This window comes from Gracilinanus agilis, chromosome 2 (assembly GCF_016433145.1).
Source record: "Gracilinanus agilis isolate LMUSP501 chromosome 2, AgileGrace, whole genome shotgun sequence".
NCBI classification, from domain to species: Eukaryota; Metazoa; Chordata; class Mammalia; order Didelphimorphia; family Didelphidae; genus Gracilinanus; species Gracilinanus agilis.
This window is the reverse complement of record NC_058131.1, coordinates 165,881,468-165,903,394: the sequence shown is the minus strand read 5'-3', so window position 1 is coordinate 165,903,394 and position 21,927 is coordinate 165,881,468. Positions and strand designations below refer to the sequence as shown.

The 21,927-nt window shown below is 39.7% G+C and overlaps 1 protein-coding gene across 1 annotated transcript in view; it reads left to right on the top strand.

Moving 5' to 3' along the window:
* The window catches only part of IKBKB (inhibitor of nuclear factor kappa B kinase subunit beta), a 78,450-nt gene that overhangs the window by 28,914 nt on the left and 27,609 nt on the right, over positions 1-21,927 (top strand). The window contains exons 5-6 of the mRNA XM_044659532.1: positions 15,370-15,458; positions 17,780-17,869. Of these exons, the coding sequence (XP_044515467.1) occupies positions 15,370-15,458; positions 17,780-17,869 (179 nt within the window). The remainder of the gene's footprint in view (positions 1-15,369; positions 15,459-17,779; positions 17,870-21,927) is intronic.

Here is a 21,927-nt window from a genome sequence, read left to right as displayed (position 1 = left end):
TTCACATCTGAGCCTCAGACACTTCTTAGCAATGTGACCCTGGGCAAGTCACTTAACCCCAATTGCCTACCCCTTACCACTCTTCTACTTTAGAAGCAATACTTAGTATTGATTCTAAGACAGAAGGTAAGGGCTTTGTTTTTTTTTAAGATTTTTTTTTATTTTTAAGAAAAATTTTTCTTTCCCTCCCTTACCTATTAAGAAGGCAAACAATACAATATCAATTATATATGTGAAGTCATGCAAAACATATTTCCCTACTTTCAGGGGGGAGGGAAATAATTTTAAAAAAGAAATGAATTAAAAATTAATTTTACATGTGATTGAGGAAAAATAAAATATTTTTAAAAGGCAAGAAAATATAAACATTGAAAAAATGTACTCTAGTCTGCCCTCAGAGCTTATCAGTTATCTCTCTGAGGTGGATAGCAGTTTTCATCATGGGGTCCTTTGGAATTATATCAAGAAAACCAAAGTAGCCATTACAACTATTCCAAAGTGCATGGGCCACTCCCTCCCTCCAAGGCCTTCGAGAAGAAGCTGAAGGATCTCTGTCCATTATAGTGTACTATATAATATTATATTATAATACTATATTATAACAGGCTGGATTAAATGACCACTGAGGACCTTTCCGAGTCTAATTTTATGAAAAATGTACTAGATTTAGTGATTAACTGAATATGATTGTTAAAGGAAAGGATTCAGTAAAAAATTATTCTAAGACAGACAGTGAATGAGACTCCATGAGAAGTCAAAGATGGTAGTTATTAACGTGTCCAATTCCATAAGCACTGATTAACTGCTGCCCGTGTACGAAGCACTGTGGAAGGCCTTGAGGGTCAGACGTGGTGGTGCTGGAAGGGGCTTCCAGGTCAGCTAATCCAGTGCCTTCATTTTATAGACGAGAAAGCCAAGGTGAAGTGACTTGTCCAAGCTCACGGAGGTCACACATGGCAGGAATGGTATTCAGACTTGGGTCTGATGATCACCCAGCCACCTTTCTTAGGAGAGAAAACCAAAATGAAAAAGAGCCTTCCACCTCATGGAGTCTTCATTCTTAAATGCATGAACAATAGAATTTTCAGTCCTTCAGGAGTTTTCAGTTAGTAGCTTTTAACATGTGGCAGAATAATTCAATTTAACAGAGGTTTATTAATTCTTACTATATCCAGGACACTGAGATCAGGTCAGGGAATGTAGAGCTTAAAAAACAAACTACAATCAATCCCTGCCCTCAGAGGACTATGGTCTAGTGGAGGCATAAAATAGAAATTCCATCCTCAGCCACTTCCCAGCTGTGTGACCCTGGGCAAGTCACTTGACCCCCATTGCCCACCCTTACCACTCTTCCACCTATGAGACAATACACTGAAGTTAAGGGTTAAAAATAAAAAAATAAAATAAAATAAAATAAAATAGAAATTCCTTGAAGGCAGGAACTATAAAGTCACCTTGCATTTATTTATGTATTTTATATATACCTATATGTTTATATGATGTCTCTCCTCAATAGAGGGTAAACTCCTTGAGGGAAGGGAATTCATTGATTAATTAATTTTTACTTTTATCTTTATATTCCTGGCACATAGTAGGTACTTTAAAAAAATAAAACGTTACCTTCTATCTTAGAATCCATATTAATTATCAGTCCTAAGGCAGAAGAGTGGTGAAGGCAAGGCAATAAGGTTAAGTGGCTTGCCCAGTAGTCATACATTTAGGAAGTGCCTGAGGTCAGATTTGAACCCAGGCGCTCCCATCTCCAAGCCTGGCTCTCTATCTGCTGTGCTACCTTGTTGCTCCCATAGTAGGCACTTAATCAATGTTTATTGGATTGGATCTGAAGGATAACCATGTCCCTAAGTAAGATAATACTGGGCAGAGCATGAAGGGGACAAAGGAGAGACTGGACAAAGCAGACTAGAATTATCTGAGAAAGGAGAACAATATTAACATCTCGTCTGTTCACTTGGGAGAGAACTGGTAGGAAAAGCTTAAGAGTTGACTTTTCAGAGTTCTAGTTACTACTGAACTAGAAAAGTGGTTTTCATGCCAATACTGAAACAGAGACTATAGTGGAAAAATGCCTTGTCTCACAACGTGAATTAGCTTGGTGAAATCTCAGCTAAAAACTAAGGAAATGCCTTAAAATATTTAAATAATATATGTCAAAATTCAATACGATGGAGGTATTTTACATAATGGTGCCATTTTAGAAAAAAGCTACCTTCTTACAACTCCTTCTAGAAGACTTCAAATATTTGATTATTCCTAGGCATGGAACTTTAAGAGAAAGAGAAGTTTAAAAAACTATTTCTTCCATTGAGCTGTTTGGTGTCAACTAAGTCACTGGCTGAGTTCCCAAAGAATAATGGCAATTAGGAGCATTTTGGCTATTCATTTGAAGAACTCAGTCGTTTATGGAAGTTTTTTAAAATTCTCTCCAAAACTTCTATATATTATATTTCCTTGACTAGCTAAGTGGCCCAGTGGTTGTTGTTTTCAGTCATATCTAACTCTTTATGACCCCATTTAGGGTTTTCTTAAGATAGTGGAGGGGTTTGCCATTTCCTTCTCCAGCTCATTTTAAAGATGAGGAAACTGAGGTAAATAGAGTCATGTGACTTGCTCAGGGTCACACAGTATCAGAGGCCAGATTTGAACTCTGATCTTCCTGAATCCAGGTCCAGCATTCTATCCATTGCGCCACCTAAGTGAACAGAGTGCAGTTGCTAGAGCTCTGGGCTTAGAGTCAGGTGGCCTGGTAAATAGCACTGGACCTAGAGGTGGAGAGTTTTATGTTATTAAAGCTTAAAACTTCACTAAGTCTTTTTGGATATCGTGTATAAATAATAGTTATTATTATAAAGTAAAAATTATGTTGTCAACTTGCTTTCTGAGAAATGAATTTTGATGCTGAGGGGCACATTGTTTTATTTTATCTTTTCTTTCTATTTTTTTAAATTATTTTTTCCAGTCCTTGAGATGGGAGATAGGAGATGGGAGATTTTTTTATTCTATCTTTTCTTTCCATTTCCAATGAATTCTGTTCTACTCTTAGAAATCTCCTTTTTCAAACTCAGAGCTTTCTATTGAGAATGGAAATCCTGACATCAGATAATCATGTTAGAAGTTCATAGACCTGCAGGGTATAGAGCTTGGAAGGAAATTAGAAATGATTTTTCACATTTAAATTCAGCAAACAAATCACCTACTATGTGCTAGACACTTTGCTAGGGGCTAGTGGTACAAAGACAAAACAGAACTTCATGTCTTCTATCTCCTATGTGTGGGATATGATAGGTACACACATAAAAATGCAGTAGGGAAAATTGAAGAGGGAGAAGTCATTAATACACAGTGATCAGAAAAAGCTTCATGAAGCAAATAACAATTGAATTGAGTCTTGAAGGAAAATAAGGATTCTGAAAGATGGCGGGAAGAAGGAATTCATTCAGCATGAGACTTTTTACAAATGCCAGGAGGAGATGGTGGGTTTAGATTAGGGAACGATCAATAGTCTAGTTTAGCTGGAATTCACTGTATAGAGAAGAGAGTAGAATGAAAGAAATGTGAAAAGATAATTGTGGAAGACAATAAATACCAGTTTTTAGGGATGAGGCAACCACAAAAGTTAGTTAATTTGCCCATCGTCACACAGGTAGCAAACTGAAAAAAAAAAATCTTTTTTTAATTCTTTGTAAATATCTGGGGGAAAGGAGTGAACGGTAAGGACTAAACTTTTTTTTAATTTACTTTTTTAAAAATTATTGATATATTTTGTTTATTCATCATCTTCAACTCCAAATATATCCCTCTCCTCTTTCTTACAAAAAAAGAGGCAGAAAAAAATTTCAGCAAAATTAGCTAACATCTCAATAAGGTCTATGTAATGTTCCACTCCCATATTTCCCCACCTCTATTAAAAAAAGGCATGGGCCTTTTCTTTGGGGAGAATCTTGGTCATCATAATGTTCAGTTTCACTTTTACTTTTTTCCATTAACAATGTTGTAGTCATTGTAAAACTTACTTTCCTGCATAGCTTACCTTCACTCTGCATCAGTTCATGTATCTTCTCTTGCTTTTCTGAGTTATGAAAGCTGAGATTATCTTGTGATCTGCAAGGTCCAGATTTTTGGTAACTGTATTCCTCCTGTGTATCTCAATAGTTGCCAATATATTCATTTAGTGAAATTCATTAGTGAAATTCATTAGTAAGAAATCAGAGAAAATTCATTAGTGTGTTATTAAATATTAGCATTTAAACAATATCACTATGTCCAGGATCTGGTGATTTCAGTTGCTACAGGAACTCCTATCAATCTGCAGCCCCATCTGTTATCAACAGCTTTATTGAATTGCTGAAAACTCTGAGAAGTTAAATGAATTACCCAGTCTTACACTATTAGAAGTGGAATTTATCCCAGGTGTTCCTGACTCTAAGAACAATCCTCTAGCCAGAGCTCCAGGCTGCCTCTCAGTGTTGTTTAAATATTGATATTTTAAAGGTTGGGGCAGCTAGTGGGTGCGGAGGATAGAGGTCTGGAGTCAAGAAGATCCTAGTTCAAATCTGATCTTCAACACTTACAAGCTGTGTGACCCTGAGCAAGTTACTCAGCCTTTATTTGCCTTAGTTCTTCATCTATAAAATGGGGACCTACTGGAGAAAGAAATGGCAAACCACTCCAGTATCATCATCGACTTTGCATACTCTTCCTTACCCAATATATCAATCTGTCACCAAATCTTGATGTTTCTACCATCCTGAAGTCTCTTTAAGCATCCCTTTTACTCTCATAGCTACAGCCTTGATGGAGGCCCTCATTACCTCTTCCCTGGACTTTCACAATAACCTTCTAATGAGTCTCCCTGCCTCAAATCTCCTTATTTCAGTCTACCCTCCACTCAGCTGCCAAGGCAACTTTCTAAAGAGTAGGTCTAACTGGTTCATTCCATTCTCAGCTCCCTCTTACTTCCAGAATCAATTCTGATGACTTCTTTGGGGCATTTAAAGCATGTCACAACCTGGATTCTTCTACCTTGGCCACCATTTTGCACTTTAGCTCCTCTCTCCACCCCTTACACTCTAAGATTTGGTTGCACCCTACCAGTTGTTCAAACATTTCTGGCTGTCTCTCATACCATATAGGCTCTACTCAAGTCTCCCTGGTGGATCCTCTGGCTTCTGTGAAGACTTAGCTTAAATCCCATCTTCTACGGGAAGCCTTTCTTGGGCTCCCAGGCTTTTTGTGCCTTCCCCTCTGAGATTTCTTCCCATCTGCTCTGAATATGTCATAGGTGTTTACATGTCAGCTCCCCCATTAGAGGGGGTTCTTGAAAAAAAGATGAAAGAAACAAGCATTTAGTAAGACCCTAATATGTGCTGGGCCCTCTGCTAAGCATTTTATAACTTATTTAATCCTTGCAAGAACTTTGAGAGGCAGGTGCTATTTATTATCCCCATTTTATAGTTGAGGAAACTGAGGCAAATAGAGGCTAAGTAATTTGCCCAGAGTCACAAAGTAAGTGTCTGAGGATGAATTTTTTAACTCAGGCCCATAAGTCTATCCACTGACTAGGGAACTGACTGGTTTTGCCTTTTTTGTTTGTTTGTTTGGTTTTTTTTTTTTTTGTCCCTCAGGCACTTAGAGTAGACTTGTTGACTGACTGACAAAACATTATTTTACAAATGATTTCTTCTTTTTTTAAAAACCTTACCTTCCATCTTAGAATCAATACTGTATATTGGTTCTAAGGCAGAAGAGCGCTAAGGGCTAGACAATGGGGGTCAAGTGACTCGCCCAGGGGCACACTAGGCCTGGCTCTCAATCCACTGAGCCACCCAGCTGCCTCCACAAATGATTTCTAATAAAACATATACTTTAAAAAAATTAACTCTTAACTTTCTGTCTTAGAATCAATACAATACTTCAGTTCCAAGGCAGAAGAGTGGTAAGAGCCAGGCAATGGGATTAGGGGTGAGAGAGTTTTAGATGACTTGTTCAGGGTCACACAGCTAGGAAATGCCAGAGACCATATTCGAACCCAGAACCTCCCATCTCCAGGCCTGGATCTCTATCCACTGAGCCATCTAGCTATCCCAAAAGGTAAGAGATTTTTTTAAAAAATAAATTCATCTTTAGCTCATATTCCTGGTAATTTGATAGTAGATTGAAGGCTAAGATCAATTTTGTTATTCTTACCAACTTTCATATTGCTGTCTTCCCCAAAATACTTCAGTTTGCAATATCAGCAGCATTGTATGAGTCCCATCCACATCGAGTTTTTTCATTTTCATAATGAAATTATGATTTAAACTTCATTTTCATAAGTTTTCATTTATTTTGGTCAATTTAATAGGTATGTAGAGATATCTGAAAGTTGCTTTAATTTCTATTTCTTTAACTATGATTGAAATTAAACATTTCCCCAAGAATCTTATAGTTCATATTTCCTTATTTTATGAATTATCTTTTTATAACCTTAGCCTATTTATCTTAAGTGTCAGTTCCTTGTAAATTCTGAATGTCACGCTTTTATCTATACATTGGCTATAAAGATTTCCCCCATCTGTTATTTTTCTTTTTACTTTATAGTTTTTCATTGTACAGAATTTTTATTTTTATATAATCAAATCCATCTCTCTAGCCCCCATAATCTCTTCTGTTTCTTTGCTAGATAAGAATTTACCTCTTCTGCAACTGTGAAAAATATACTTCTATTTCTTTTTATGATTTGAAAAAATGTTAACTGATCTTTTCTTTCTTTTGGCATACAGTATGATCTATGGATCTAAAATTTTTTATCATATTTCTGTCTAACTTTCCCAACATTTCTTCAATATTTCATTTTTCATAAGTCTTATTAAACATTAACATTTCACATGTATTTTGATTCTGTTTGGGAGATTCTGCTTTGTTCCATGGATCTGTTTTCAAAAGATCTTTTCAAAACTAAATGATTTTGATAATTACTATTTTATAATTTTGTTGTCAAGTCTGGTGTGGTAAGCACCCTTTCCTGCTTTTAAAAACAAGTTTTATTGGGGCAGCTAGGTGGCTCAGTAGATAGAGAGCAGGCCTGGAAATAGGAGGTCCTGAGTTCAAATCTTCCCTGAGACACTTTCTAACTGTGTGACCCTGAGCAAGTCACTTAACCCCCATTGCATAGCCCTTATTACTCTAAGATGGAATGTAAGGGTTTTTTAAAAAAAAGTTTTATTGCCGTTTTGTGTCTTTTAATAAGTTATTTCTAGAATTGTTCTTTTCTATCCCCATCTCCTCTGTTTTGAACTCTCTTAAAAATGAAAAGCATCTAAACAAAAACACCCAATTTAGTTACATGGTCTAATATATTACAACATTTTGTCTTCATGGGTCCTACCTCTGCTAAGAGAGGGGAGGGATAAAATGAGGTAAGATTTGTAAAGCACTTTTCAAACCTTCAAATGCTATATAAATGCTAGCTATTGCTATTATTATTTTCATTATCTGTTCTTCCTAATCCTGGCATTCCAGTTACTCAGAGCTCAACTTCTTTTTAGTAATTTTAAATTTAAAGTGGCTCAGTAGATTGAGAACCAGACCTAGAGATAGGAGGTCCTGGGTTCAAACATGGGCCTGAGATACTTCCTAAGTGTGTGACCCTGAGCAAGTCACTTAACCCCCATTGCCTAGCCCTTACTGCTCTTCTGCCTTAGAACCAATGCACAAAACTGACTCTAAGACAGAATGTAAGGATTTAAAAAAATTTTTTTAATTTAAACTTTTAAATAGTTTTAAATTTATATTGCTCTGATCTTTGTGTGTGTGTGTGTATGTATTTTTTTCTTCTAACGTCATACATAGATCTAAAGCTAAAAAGTACCTCAGAAGCCTACTTTTATAAATGGGAAAACTGACCCCCACCCCAGGATTAAATGACTTGCCCAAAGTCACATAGGTAGTAAGCATCAGAGGTAGGATTTGAATCTCAGACTTCTGGCTCTGGGGCCAGAGCTTTTTTCCATTGTGCCACAGCAGTACAAATAGGGTGATTCTTCTGGTCTTAGACACTTGCTGGTTTTGGGGAATGGGGCGGGCCCTGAAAACTCAGGCTTATCCTTTGGTCACACAACTAATATAAGTCAGAGGCAAGACTTGAACCCAATTCCTGGCTCCCCCATGCCAGATCTCTGTCTATTACTGAATCCTGCCTCTGTAAGCACTTAATGTTTTTAATTGAATTGAAAGTGTGCCCAGGCTGTCCATAAATGCCAATCCAAGATTAAAGCAGCAAATAGTTCTATCTACAAGGGAAAGGGCTCTTTAGTGAACTTTGAGGGTAGCCTGTGTGTTAGAGAGAATTATTCTGATTTTATAGGTAAGTGGGATATTGTTCTTCTTCAATAGAGAGAGGGGCCAGGCGAAGGAAGGGAAGAGAAGAGTCCTTTAGTCAACCCCCAGCAATCATGTAGTTATTCTAGTAAGTGATATGGGTGGATCATTAAAAGTCTATCATCAAATCAGGAGATTTCCTGTTTGGCAGAGAGAGAGACAGAGAGAGAGAGAGAGAGAGAGGCGAGAAGGGGAGAGGAGAGGAGGGGAGGGGAGGGGAGGAAGAAGGGAGAGAGAAAGAGACAGACAGGGAAGAGAGAGGTGAGAGAGAGAGAAAAGAGAAGGGAGGGAGGAAGAAAGAAAGAGACAGACAGGGAGAGGGAGACAGAGAGACAGAGCTGGGGAGATGAGACAGAGACAGAGAGGAAAGGGAAGCAAGGAGAGACAGAGAGAGGGAAGGGAGAAGAAAAGTGAGACAGAGAGGAGTGAGGGAGACAGAGAGAGGGTGAGAGACAGACAGAGAGGCATGAGAGAAAGGAAGATAGGGAGTAGGGAGGGAGGGGAGAGGGAGAGGGAGAGGGAGAGAGAGACAGAGAGACAGAGACAGAAATAGAGAAGGGGAGGAGGAAGGAGAGACAGACAGACAGAGGACAGAGAGGTGGGAGGGAACAGAAGAGAGGGAGTGGGGAAGAGGAAAGAGACAGAGAGAGAGAGAGGAAAGAGAATAGGAGAGACAGAGAGAGAAGGAAGAGAGAAAGGGAGGAGGTGAGACAGAGAGATAGGCAGAGGACAGAGAGGTGGGAGAGAATGGAAGAGAGAGAGTGGGGGGAAGAGGAGAGGAGAGAGACAGAGACAGAGAGAAGGGGGAAAAGGGAGAGAGAGAGAGAGAGAGAGAGAGAGAGAGAGAGAGAGAGAGAGAGAGAGAGAGAGAGAGAGAGAGAGAGAGAATGAATCAAAAGGAGGAGATAGATGGATTTAGTACCCCCCGAAATCTCATGGTGGTCATCTGGGAGAGAAAATGCCACAACAGAACTGGCAACTCTGAAATTGCCAGGGGCCAGCAAGGCTTATAAGTTCTGGACCCCAAGGTTGGGACTTAGGAAAACCAGGCTGCTGAAAGAGTGAGTCTAATGCTGCTCAGGTGGCACAGAAGTGGTTTTGTAATCTTTCTACCAGGACTTCCTGAGGTGAGCTGAGAGATGCTTACTGCAGAGAAGTCAGAGAAAGAGATCTTGTCAGTCACTGTTAACAACATCTGCCACACCCCAAGCTTTCCGCTGTACCTACAGCAAAAATTAGCAGACCATTTCCATTGCCATGCCAAGTTTATGGTCCTAGGTCCCTCTCTTTGTACACATCTACCCTTGTTTCTCTGAAGCCCTCAGAATCTTTTTTTTTCTCTTTTTACTGTTGAGAAGTCCCTCTTCAGCATTTTTTCTACCTTCCCCAAAATATCTTGTAAAATTCACCCCTAGCTAGATTCTGAGAACATTAAAAGTTCTGAGAGACTGGCTTTTGCATAAGGAAATCAATTTATTGATTAAGTTAGCATTAACCAATAAATCAATTGGTCAATGTCTCTCCCAGTAACCAAAGACCCCAAAGACCTCTCATGCAGATCCATAAATAGACAATTTGAAGAGTTAATTATTCAGTCCTTCCCTTAGATATCCCAATCCATCTCTAAATGGTGAATAGCCAATGAAAAGATAATCCATCAAAAAACTCTCAACTCCTCCCCCTCCAATTGTGAATGACAGTTAGCCCCACTCAGGTCTTGTGTCCCCCAACTACTTTAGGGAATGGGGGGAGTCAAGTCCTGGTCAGACTTGACCACGCTAACGATTCTTTTTTTTTTTAACCCCTGACCTTCTGTCTTAGAATAAGTTCTGGGTATTGGTTCTAAGACAGAAGAGAGCAGTAAGGGCTAGCCAATGGGGGTGACTTGCCCAGGGTCACATTGATAGAAAGTATCTGAGGTCAAATTTGAACTCAGGACCTTCTGTCTCTAGGTCTGACTCCATCCACTGAACCACCCAGCTGCCCCCTCACTCTAATGATTCTTAATGAAAGAGTGAAGGACTTGGTTGTGCCACATGTGGATACATCCACTATTAACTGGTTCTACTCCCTGAGTAAGGCAGCTCTCACAATCTCTCCCATAACCTCACTTTTCTATTTATCCTATGATAGAAGAAATTCTTTGGGTGGGGCATAAAGGAATCAAAAGCTGATGGACTGATTTGTGGCTGTTTTTTCCCTTTTTATTTAATTAATTAATTTAGAATATTTTTCCGTGGTTTTGAGTTTCTAATTCAAGATGCAAACACAGAAATAATTCAGTCTATGTTAAAAATAAATCCTCTCAGTTAATTTCATTTATTTATTTGTTTTTTAAGAGACTGTATCTTCCTCTCTGGCCAGACTGGAAGGGCGGCAGCCACTCAGAGGTCCAGTCCCAAAACTGATTGGCACAGAACTCTTTAAACCTGCTCTGTTTTTCCAGTTAGCCCCTCCATAGGCAGCTTGGTGGCTCTCTACTCTCAGGGGCTTACCAGATTGGTGCCAGACTTAGTTTGGACACCAAATTAGCCTAACCCAAGCTCATTAAAGGACTCCTGAACTCAAACCACCAGCTTCAGCCCCTCCAACAGCAAGAATCACAGCCTAGTTCTCCTAATCCCTGCCAGGTTCATTTGGTTTTTGGTTTTTTCAGCATGGCTAAATTGTAGATAACGGGTACAGTCAAACCACTTGATTTCAAACTCAGTGTCTCCACATCTGGGTTAACTGCCATAGCTAAATTCCCTGCAAAGTTACATTCAGTTTTCTTATCTGTAAATTGGGGGAATTGGTTGGGATTAAACAGGCTCTGAGAATCCCTCCAGCTCCAGATTTGAGGTGAGTAATAGTATCTAGCACTTACACAGAATTTTAAGGTTTGCTAAGCATTTTATAAATCCTGTCTCATTTGACTTTTACAACAACACACTACAGTTAAGTATTATTATCATCTCCATTTTACAGATGGCCAAGGTTAAGTGATTTGTGCAAGGCTGCAGGGCTGTAAGGGCCCAAAGCCCTTTTTTAAAAACATAATTTTTATTTTATTTTTTCAAAAAATATTTTTTCATGGTTCCATGATTCATGTTCTCTCCCTTCCCTCTTCCCTCCCCCATCCTGGAGCTGACAAACAATTCCACTGGCAGAGCCCATTTTAAACTCAGGTCATCCTGACTCCAAACCCACTGCTCTACCTAACAGAGGCTGGTTTCTACAATCCTAAGATGAAAGAAGAATTTTTTTTAAGGAAACTTTCAAACTGCCCAAGAATACCCTATGTTGTTTACCTAGCACTAAGCAATGTAAAGAGTATTAAATTTATATATACAAAATGCTAGGTGGCACAGTAGATAGAGTGCCAGGCCTGCACTCAGGAAAACTCATCTTTGTAAGTTCAAATCCAGCCTCACATATTTACTAGCTGTATGATTCTGGACAAGTTACTTAACCCTGTTTGCCTCAGTTTCCTTATCTGTAAAATGAGATGGAGAAGGAAATGGAAAACCACTCCAGTATCTTTGCCAAGAAAATCCCAAATAGGGTCACAAAAAATTGGATATGTATGACTGAAACAACTAAAAATTTTAAACCTGCAAAATTGATCCATAATTAAGATTTTTCAAAAATTTTGACATTTTTGAGTCAATAGTTATTTATTAAATGCATACTATTTACAAAGTACTTTGCAAAATGTTCTGAAAGATTAAAAAAAAAGAACCTTTTAGCAAGCACTTTTTGATCTCCTTGTTATGAATGTCTACGCCTACATGTGAATGGCCATGATGTCCCAACTAATAGGCTGGAAAGACCACCTCTTCGCTCACGTGTCCTTGAGGAACTGACCGGGAATTCTGCATCATACTTTCCCAAAATAGCTGGAGGAAGTCCTATAAAGGTTTCTATAGAAATGCTTCTTGATCATTTATCCTTTCCAGAAATCCCCAAGTATGTTTACTTTTGCTTGAAAAGCTTCGTGCTCTTGAGATCTCAAGAGTATATGAACAGAGCCCTACTTTACTCTGGAAAGGACTCCATCTCAGCTTCCTGGAAGCCAATGCATGCATGCCCTGCCCACACCAGAACCTTCCTGCTGGTCTGGCACTGGCCTCTGCAATACACTTTGGTCTTATGTCATCTTGGGTCAGAATTAGTTCTTCTTACTCTACTGGGCTTGGCTGAGTCAGGGATGAGTAGTTTATTCTTTTAAGTATGTAGTAGTTTATTCTTTTAAGTATCAGTTCTAAGAACAGTAAGGGCTAGGCAATAGGGTTAAGTGGCTTGTCCAGAGTCCGCACATAGCTGGAAAGTGTCTAAGGCCACGTCTTGACCCAAGTCCTCCAGATTCTAAGCTTGGTATTCCAGCCACTCAGTCTCTAGCCCATTCATTCTGAACTAGCTTTAATTGTTAGAAAATTATATGGCATTGAGTCTCAGAATCTTCATCTGTTAAAAAAGATTGCTAAGGAGATTGCATTTATACTCCCTACCTACACTAACTGACATTGGGCTAATTGTGGAGAAAACTGTTTGTTTGTTTGTTTGTTTTTCCATTTTTTATTGTCATTCAAAACACACTTCCATACTGGTTTTTGTTGTACGAGCAAACTCATGCATAACCAAAACCCCAAAATAAAACCATAAATACACTGATGTGAAAGATGACTCCAACAGTTCTTTCTCTGGAGGTGCATAGCATTCCCCATCAGAAGTCTTTCAAGATTGTCCCAGATCAGTGCATTGCTGAGAGTAACCAAGTTTTCAAAGATAATCATTGTCCAATATTGTACAATGTTCTCCTACTTCTGCTTATTTCGCTCTGCATCAGTTTCTACAGATCTTTCCAGCTTTTTCTGAAATCATCCTGCTTATCATTTCTTATAGCACAATAGTATTCCATCACCAACATGTACCACAATTTGTTCAGCCACTTTGTAATTGTTTGACATTCCCTCAATTTCCAATTCTTTGCCACCACAGAGACTCTACAAATATTTTTGTACAAGTGGATCCTTTCCTCTTTTTTATCTCTTAGGGATACAGACCCAGTAGTGGTATTATCGGATAAAAGGGTATGCACGGTTTTGTAGCCCTTTGGGTATAGTTCCAAATTGCCCTCCAGAATAGTTGAATCAGTTCATAGCTCCACCAACAGTGCATTAGCGTTCCAATTTTGCCACATCGCCTCCAACATTTATCACTTTACTGCCATATTGGCCAATCAGCATTGTTTTAGTTTAGCTTAGAATAGTAATAGAGCAAGAATAGGAGCTAAGAAACCCTTTTCTTGTTTTGCGATGCTTAAATAGGAATAAGAGAATAGTTTAGTTTAGTCCTAGTGTAAGTGTAGAATTCCTTGAGAATTTAGGGACCTGGAAATGTCTAAAGGTGCGAATTTCCGAAAGACATGAGCAAATTGTAATGCAGGATTTTTGCAAGATCTCTTGCATTTGCAAATTACCCTAAGCAATCCTGGCAGTTTGGAGAATGGAACTTTGGCCCAGCAGGTGCCAGTCCCAAGACCTGACAGTTTGAGCTGGGACTATAAATACTCCTGCTGAACCAACCTGGGGGTTCTGATTTCCTTGACCTCACCTAGACACCCATCTACCCCCTGGACTTTCCCTTGGGGACCCCAGGAGGGGAAAGGGAGGTTGAAAGGAGGTTGGATTGTGGAACTTGGGCAGGAAATTTGATTAGCTCAGCCTAGCAACAGGGATACCCCTAAACCAATTCATCAACTTCATCTGTCTAGCTGAGGGGTCAGCAACCTTTTTGGCCATGAGAGCCATAAACGCCACATTTTTTAAAATGTAATTTTGTGAGAGCCGTGCAGTGCTCACAGTGCCACTCCTGTAACAGCACCTGAAAAAAAATGGACTTTATGGCTCCTGCAGAAAGAGCCATATCTGGACCTCAAAAGAGCCAGATATGGCTCAAGAACCATACGTTGCCAACCCCTGGTCTAGCTGGTGGATCACATAATATCAAGGCAGTGAAAATTATCTCTGGCTGAGGGGCTGGTTCCCTCAGCCTGATCTTGCCTTCAAGGTCCATTGCCAACACTGCCCAGTCACCTTTAGCAACAGCTTCTCCAGACCCTAAACCCTCTTTCCTCAGTTTTTCCCTCCTGCGTTTAAATAAACCCTTAGCCTGAAACTGTGAGCTCCTGTAGTTATTTATAACATCATCCTGGGCTAAGGGGCTGAGGAGAGGGGAGAATAGCAACCACTTGACTCCAAAGGAAGTACTGGGCAACCATCCATTTTGTTCAGGAAGTGTGTGAGCTTCACTTACTGTTGAGTTCTGCTTTCTCTCCAGCAGGGAGGGCCTCCTCACTCTCCACCTTAAAGGAGCCTACAGACAGCAGGGGGGCTGACTGGGCATCACAGCTCAGGCTACTCATCCCTGACTGTCTCAAATCACCTGCTATTGTAGTTACAGGCTCCCTGGCCAGGTGACTCACTTGTACCACCAGCTCCCCTGTTGTCAGACAGTTTACCCCCTTATTACAATTTGCATTTCTCTAATGAGAAAACATTGTAAAAATTGAAGCATTATATAGAAAGTGACAGCATGGCTTTTTGGAGTGATGTCAAGCCTCAGAATAAGGAAGGACCTGGGTTTGGGTCTTGCCTCTCACACATACTCACATTGTTCATTTAACCTCAGTGCCCTGAGGCATCTCTCCAAATTATAAATTGCAGAACAATTTTCAATCTGCATCTGTGAAAGGAGCTTCCTCTCCAGGAGTTCCCAATGTTAATAACCTCGAAAGTACTCATCAAAAATCAGTATGTAAATATCAGTAATTCTTCTTATTAATTTTTTTAATGAGCACTCTAGTACTCGTCTGGAGACCTCCAGGCATTCCTTCTTAAACATTGCAGGCAACTGGAAGTAGTTCAAGGTTGAGCTATAAAGTAATGGGAGAAATTCTAAAATGGGATCCATTCTCTAGACTTAACAACTACCCCCCTTTCCAAACCACAGCCTCGGCACTCAGATACCTTCATGAAAATCGGATCATCCATCGGGACCTGAAGCCTGAAAACATCGTCCTACAACAAGGAGAAAAAAGGGTGAGTGGAAACGATTGTCCGGTGACTGAGGGCTTTGTATGTGACGCCCATCTCCCAGAGGGAGCCCATTCTTGGTGGAGAGAGGAAATGTTTTTCTGCCTCTCTGTTTGTATTTTAATTTCCTTGTATGAAACTGTGATTTTCTCTGGGACTACTTTTAATAGCTAGAATGACCCAGTTCAGTGTGAAATTTTTGCAGTTCAGAGCACATTTGAGTGGCTGGTATTGTAAGGAGCCCGGGTTGTACAAGTCTGATAAGAGAAATATTTATTTACCCCTGACCCTCAAGAGCCCTACAATTCTTGGAATCAGACCATTTTTCCCTTTGATATTGAGAGCCCCCACTTGGGCTGCTATTAATTAGAAACCAGTTGAAAACCACGGCTAGATCCTGATGCCAACACTAAGACTTTTAAGCATGAGAACTGGTGTATGTTTGGGCATAAGCAAGATTTGGGTGGCAGAGAGGACATTTGGAGGAAGTGTCTCCCCACCCACCCCAGTCATCTAGATTTTCATGGGAACACAGGAAACTTAGGTTGTGTTATATTCATATCCTGGGAAATGATGGATGCCATCTTGAATGACAGGGAAGGCAGTTGGAAGATATGGAATGTTTATAACAGTTTCTGGATCAGACCCATGATCCAGCCACCCCAGGATTTATTGCCCTTTGCAGCAGCCTCAAGGGAGGCAACATGATGATCTTCATTGGTCACAGTGGCCAAGGAAAGGTATTTGGTTTGACATTTGGAAGTTAAAGGGATGGAGAATGGATGCCACTCCTGGCACCAACCAATTCTTTTGGCAGCAAGGTAGTACAGAGGAGAGAGTGCTGAGCTTGGAGTTAGGAAGACCTGAGTTCATATCTGGCCTCAGAACACTTCCTAGCTGTGTGACTTTGGGCAAGTCATTTAACTTGTGTCTGTCTCCCTTTCCTTATCTATAAAATGGGGATGATGATAACTTCTGCCTTCTAGGGTTGTTGCAAAGATCAAATGAGATAATATTTGTAAAGGGCTTGGAAGGGACCAGAAGCAAGACTAACGTCATAATGAGGGTAAGGTTTCAGTTACCAGAGTACAGAGCAAAGAATGAAGGCAAGGCAAATGGGGCATTGAGGTTAGGGCAGAAGATAGAGTGCAGGGCCTGGAGTCAGGAAGATCTGAGTTCAAATTTGATCTCAGACACATACTAGCTGTGTGACCATAGGCAAGTCACTTAACCTGTTTGCCTCAGTTTCTTGATCTATAAAATGAGAATAATGAAAACACCAACTTCCCAAGAGTGTGGTTTTTTTTAATAAAACCCTTACTTTCTGTCTTCATCTCAGTTTATTCATCTGTAAAATGAGAATAATGATAACACCAATCTCTCAGGAATGTTTTTTTGGTTTGTTTATTTGGTTTTTTAATAAAACCCTTACCTTCTGTCTTAGAATCAATACTGTGTGTTGGTTCTAAGGTAGTAGAGCAGTAAGGGCTAGGCAATGGGGGTTAAGTGACTTGTCACACAACTAGTATGTGTCTGAGATCAAATTTGAACCCAGGTCTTCCCAACTCCAAGGCTAGCACTCTATCCACTGAGCTACCTAGCTACACCCACACATACACAATTACATTTTCATCTAATTCCATCTTGAGGGCTACAACCTTGAGTTCGATACTTCTGATCTAAAGGACAAGTAAGAGAAGGCAGGACCAAGCTCAGGCTTGAGATAGGGGGTGAAAGACCTAATAACAATCTCCATCTGAGCCAAGAGTTGGTTCATGCCCAAGTTTACTCTCAGCTCACATTCAACAAGGTGAGTCTCCATCCCATGAAGCCCAATCTAGGCATAGGATACGGACACCATCTTTCTTGGGCTTCCACCTCTCCTAGAAGTTCCTACCTGGGAAAGCTGGGTGCATGAGTGCCAATGGACAGATGGCCTTGTTTCTTTTAGGTGAGAAGATGGACAGTAGCCTTGATTATACTGGGAAGCTATAGCTGGTAATTTGGGAACACATCCACAAAATTCCCAGATCTCTTGAATTCTTCCAGGTGAAACTCAGTGTGGGAAATGAGATTATATGGTCGGGCTGCCAAAAGGAATCAGTCACCTCTGTCCCAGTGTACTGTGCACTCATTCTTGCTAATTATTCTGGCATCAGAGCCTTCTGTATCAGACGGAGGGTGTTCACATCATCGAGGATCCCCAAGCAGAAATAACTGAATCGCCTCTTATGAAACCTGTTTCTTTGGGCACAAAGATGTTTATGCTGGAACAAGGTCTTATGTTGTTGTCATAATCCTTGGCTGTTTTTCCTCCTTTTTTCCAGTTAATACACAAGATCATTGACCTAGGATATGCTAAAGAACTGGATCAAGGCAGTCTTTGTACTTCTTTTGTGGGGACACTGCAATACCTGGTAAGAGGTGGGATTGGCACTTGCACTCATTGCTTTTTCTTGTGATAAGCCCACAAACATCTTGGTTTCCAGGACTTGGGAGTTGCTCAGTTTGTCCCTCCTTGAGGCATCTGGGTGTTTCACAGGAACATGGGAAAGGTATCTTCCTGGTTCAAAGCCATGAACCAGCCATCCTAATATTCTATTGTTTGTAGCAACCCCAAGTGATGGGTCATGGTGGTCCTCCCTGTGAGCTATATCCCATCTTCTTTTAGAAGCCATTTATACATTGTCTCTGACTTAAATTATCAGAGTATCTGGGAAAGCCATGGCCCCACTCTGGGTCTGAGTTTCCTCATCTATAACCTAAAGAAATTGGATTTAGTCATCTTGAGCATCTTTTCTGTCTCTTTTAAAAGTCTGAATTTTGGGGGCAGCTGGGTAGCTCAGTGGATTGAGAGTCAGGCCTAGAGGTGGGAGGTCCTAGGTTCAAATCCGGCCTCAGACACTTCCCAGCTGTGTGACCTTGGGCAAGTCATTTGACCCCTATTGCCCACCCTTACCACTCTTCTGCCATGGAGCCAATACACAGAAGTTAAGGCTTTAAAAAAAAAGAGGGCAAAAAAAGGTTAAAAGTATGACTTTTTCAAATCTAGTTTCAGCTCTACTCGTTTACTGTCTACTCTGAAGTAGTTTCCTTTTGTTTGCCCTGATTATACCTCACCCATTCTTTTATTTAAAAAAAAAACATTTACTAAGTATCAGTTCCAAGGCAGAAGAGGGGTAAGGGTTAGGCATTTGGGGTGAAGTGACTTATGCAGGGCCACATAGCTAGGAATTGTCTGAGGTCAAATTTGAATCCAGGACCTCCAATCTCCAAGCCTGGCTCTCGATCCCACTTGATTCACCTAGCTTTCCCTTTTACCCATTTTTCAAAGGGATCATATCATGATAAAATTTGAGGATCTGGTAATGTCATAATTTTATAGATTCTGTAGATTCTCTTTTGAGGGGATTCCCCCCACCCCATTATCCTATCTTCTGCTAGCTATAGGGGCACTTTTTTTTCAAACCCTTACCTTCCATGTTAGAATCAATACTGGGTATTGGTTCTAAGGCAGAAGAGTGGTAAGGGTGGGCAATGGGGGCTTAAGTGACTTGCCCAGGGTCTCATGCTAGGAAGTGTCTGAGGCCAGATTTGAAACCAGGACCTCCCATCTCTGGGCCTGGCTCTCAATCCTCTGAGCCACCCAGCTGCCCCCCCCCTTTTTAAAATAGGGATACTTCTAAGAAGTTTTATTGTTTTATTTTTTAATTTTTGATATTTTTTCTTTTTGCATCACCTTCATTTGAAATATATCCTTTTCTTCCTTCCTTCCTTCTTTCTCCTTCATTCACCCTTTCTTTTCTTTCTTTTCTTTTCTTTATCTCTCTTTTTGTCTTTTTTCTTTCTTCTTTCTTTTGTCACTAGCCATGTTTTGTGACAAAAAAAATTTTTTAAGAAAAAAAAAAAGACAGTTTTAACAAAACCATCCACTACATCAGCAGAGACTGACAGTGCATATAATATACCATATCCAGAGTTCCTCTACTCTGTTCATTTGTCCTCTAAGACCAGAACATTACTTAACTTTCAGATCTGGATGATGAGTCTTTGCTATAGTCATTGTATATGTTGTTTTCTTATTGATGTTTATTGCACTCTGCATCAGTAGGTCTTCCCATGTTTCTCTAATTTATTCTTATTCATTGCTTCCAGTGATTTTCCATCATATATAAATTGTTTAGCCATTCTTGATCCTGCTAGCGGGATGCTTGGACCATATCATAAATTCTACTAACATCTAGATACCTTTTTAAAAAAAAAAACTCTTACTTTCTGCCTTAGTAATAATTTTGAGGCAGAAGGGCAATTGGAGTTAAGTGACTTGTCCAGTCCCTTCTGACTCAAGATCTGGCTCTCTCATAGATACCTTCCATTGTCTTCAGACCATATATACTTAATATTCTCTCTTCCAGACATTTCCAGCTTGATTTCCTCATCACCGGTTCTTTTTTTTTTAATCTATGTAATATAATGTAACAATAATATAATATAGATTTGGATTCAACATGGTGATAAGATCTGCCCATCTTTCCTCCGTGTTTTTTTCCTATGGGTAGTTTCCCCTTCACAGAATCCTGGAATCAAAGAATCTTGACATTTCAGAGTTGGAAGCAACCTCAGACACCAACCGATACTTAAATAAAAATCTTTTCTATATCGTACCTCCTCCCACCTTTCAAATCAAGGTCTTCTGATGCTGAAGGAGAAAATTAAGAAGCAGAAAATTAAAGCAACTTATTTGTCCCTAGTCACATGACTAGCAAGCACATGAGTCAGAATTAGAACCCAAGTCTCATGACTCCAAATCTGGCAGCATTTTTTCCTGCAACCTGACTTACATACTTTCAAATATGAAATTGTTATCATGTTTCTCGTTTATAAAGGGCTAGGGGATCGGGCTTGTGATTTCACTGGTATATGCCAGGGATTCCTGATAAGAAAAATCCTACCAATGCTGTTTTACACATTGAGAGGCTAATTGACTTGCCAAGGATTGCACACTCAGTATGTATATTCATGCAACTACCCATGTCAAAAAATAAATAAAAAGAAAAGAGGGAAGGAAAGGGAAGGGAAGGGAAAGGGAAAGGGGAAAGGGAAGGGGAAGGGGAAAGTGGAAGGAAGGAAGGAAGGAAGGAAGGAAGGAAGGAAGGAAGGAAGGAAGGAAGGAAGGAAGGAAGGAAGAAGCTAAGCCACAATAGCTTTGTTAAGATCTAGCTATGTTTTCCTTTGGAAATAAATATAGGTTCTGGCACTTGTTAAAGTATGCTTCAATTCTTTAAGATGATTGCATGCAATATGTAACAGATACAACATCAACACATTTTTTAAAGGGATAGTTTTTGAGTATCTAGAAAGGGAAGCAGTGATCACCAAGATCCAGCATAGATGGCTTCAGAACACATCATACCAGACTAACTTTTCTTGTCTAGACAGTTAGATTAATAATAAGAATAATAGCTAACATGACAACTTCAAGATTCATCTCTAGTGGAGTGCCCCTAGGATCTTTCCTTGGAATTGTAATTTTCAACATATTTAACAATGATTTGAAGGAAGTTATGGGTGGCATGCTTATCACTTTTTGGATGACATGAAACTGAAAGAAATTGCCATTAGATAACAGAATCAGCAACCCAAAAGACATCTGCAGGCCTGAAAATTGGGCTCAATCTAGAAAAGTTGAAATTTAAAAGAGATAAATATAAAGCACATTTTAAATAATCAATCTAACAGTTACAAAATTTCGGGGGGGGGTGGCATAGCTAGACAATTGTTCAAGCAAAAAAAATCTAGGGGTTTTAATAAGTATTATAATGTACTCGATTTGAGCCTCGATAAAGAATATAAAATTGTGCCCCCTATTCTAATGGCAAAATGCATTTTTTCAGAGTAGATTCATATTTAATCTTTTTTTTTTCTACACCTCTAAGTTTTGCATGACCAAGGCAAGGGTCTCATCCTTATTAAGATTCTAGGTTTAATGGTGTAGACAAGGGATCTTGGTTTGTAAATGGTCAAAAAACAAAGAGAAGGCCCATTTCCAAGTAAAATAAGATAAAAGCTTGCCAGTAGGACCCAGGATCTCAGGGGCAGAATTAAGTTCTGTTGGGGCAGGGGAAAGAAAGTTGTCTAGAATACAATCATGATTTGGGAAATTCTGTTAATTATTCTCCTTCCATATACCATCTTCTACTACATAAACCTCCATGGAGCAAAGGAGAGAGCACTTGACTTGAAGTCAAGAAGACCTAGATTCAAATCTCATCTCAGACACTTACAAGCTATGCAATGCTGGTAAGTCACTTAACCTTTCTCTGCTTCAGTTTCCCAATCAAAAAATGAGGGGATTGGACTTGATATCCCCTAAGGACCTTTCTGGCTCTCTATATAGCTAAGGTCCATGATCTGAAGAATTCTATGCTTAGCTCATAAAGTGGTAGGGAGATTCAAGATAGAAGGCTGCTCCATG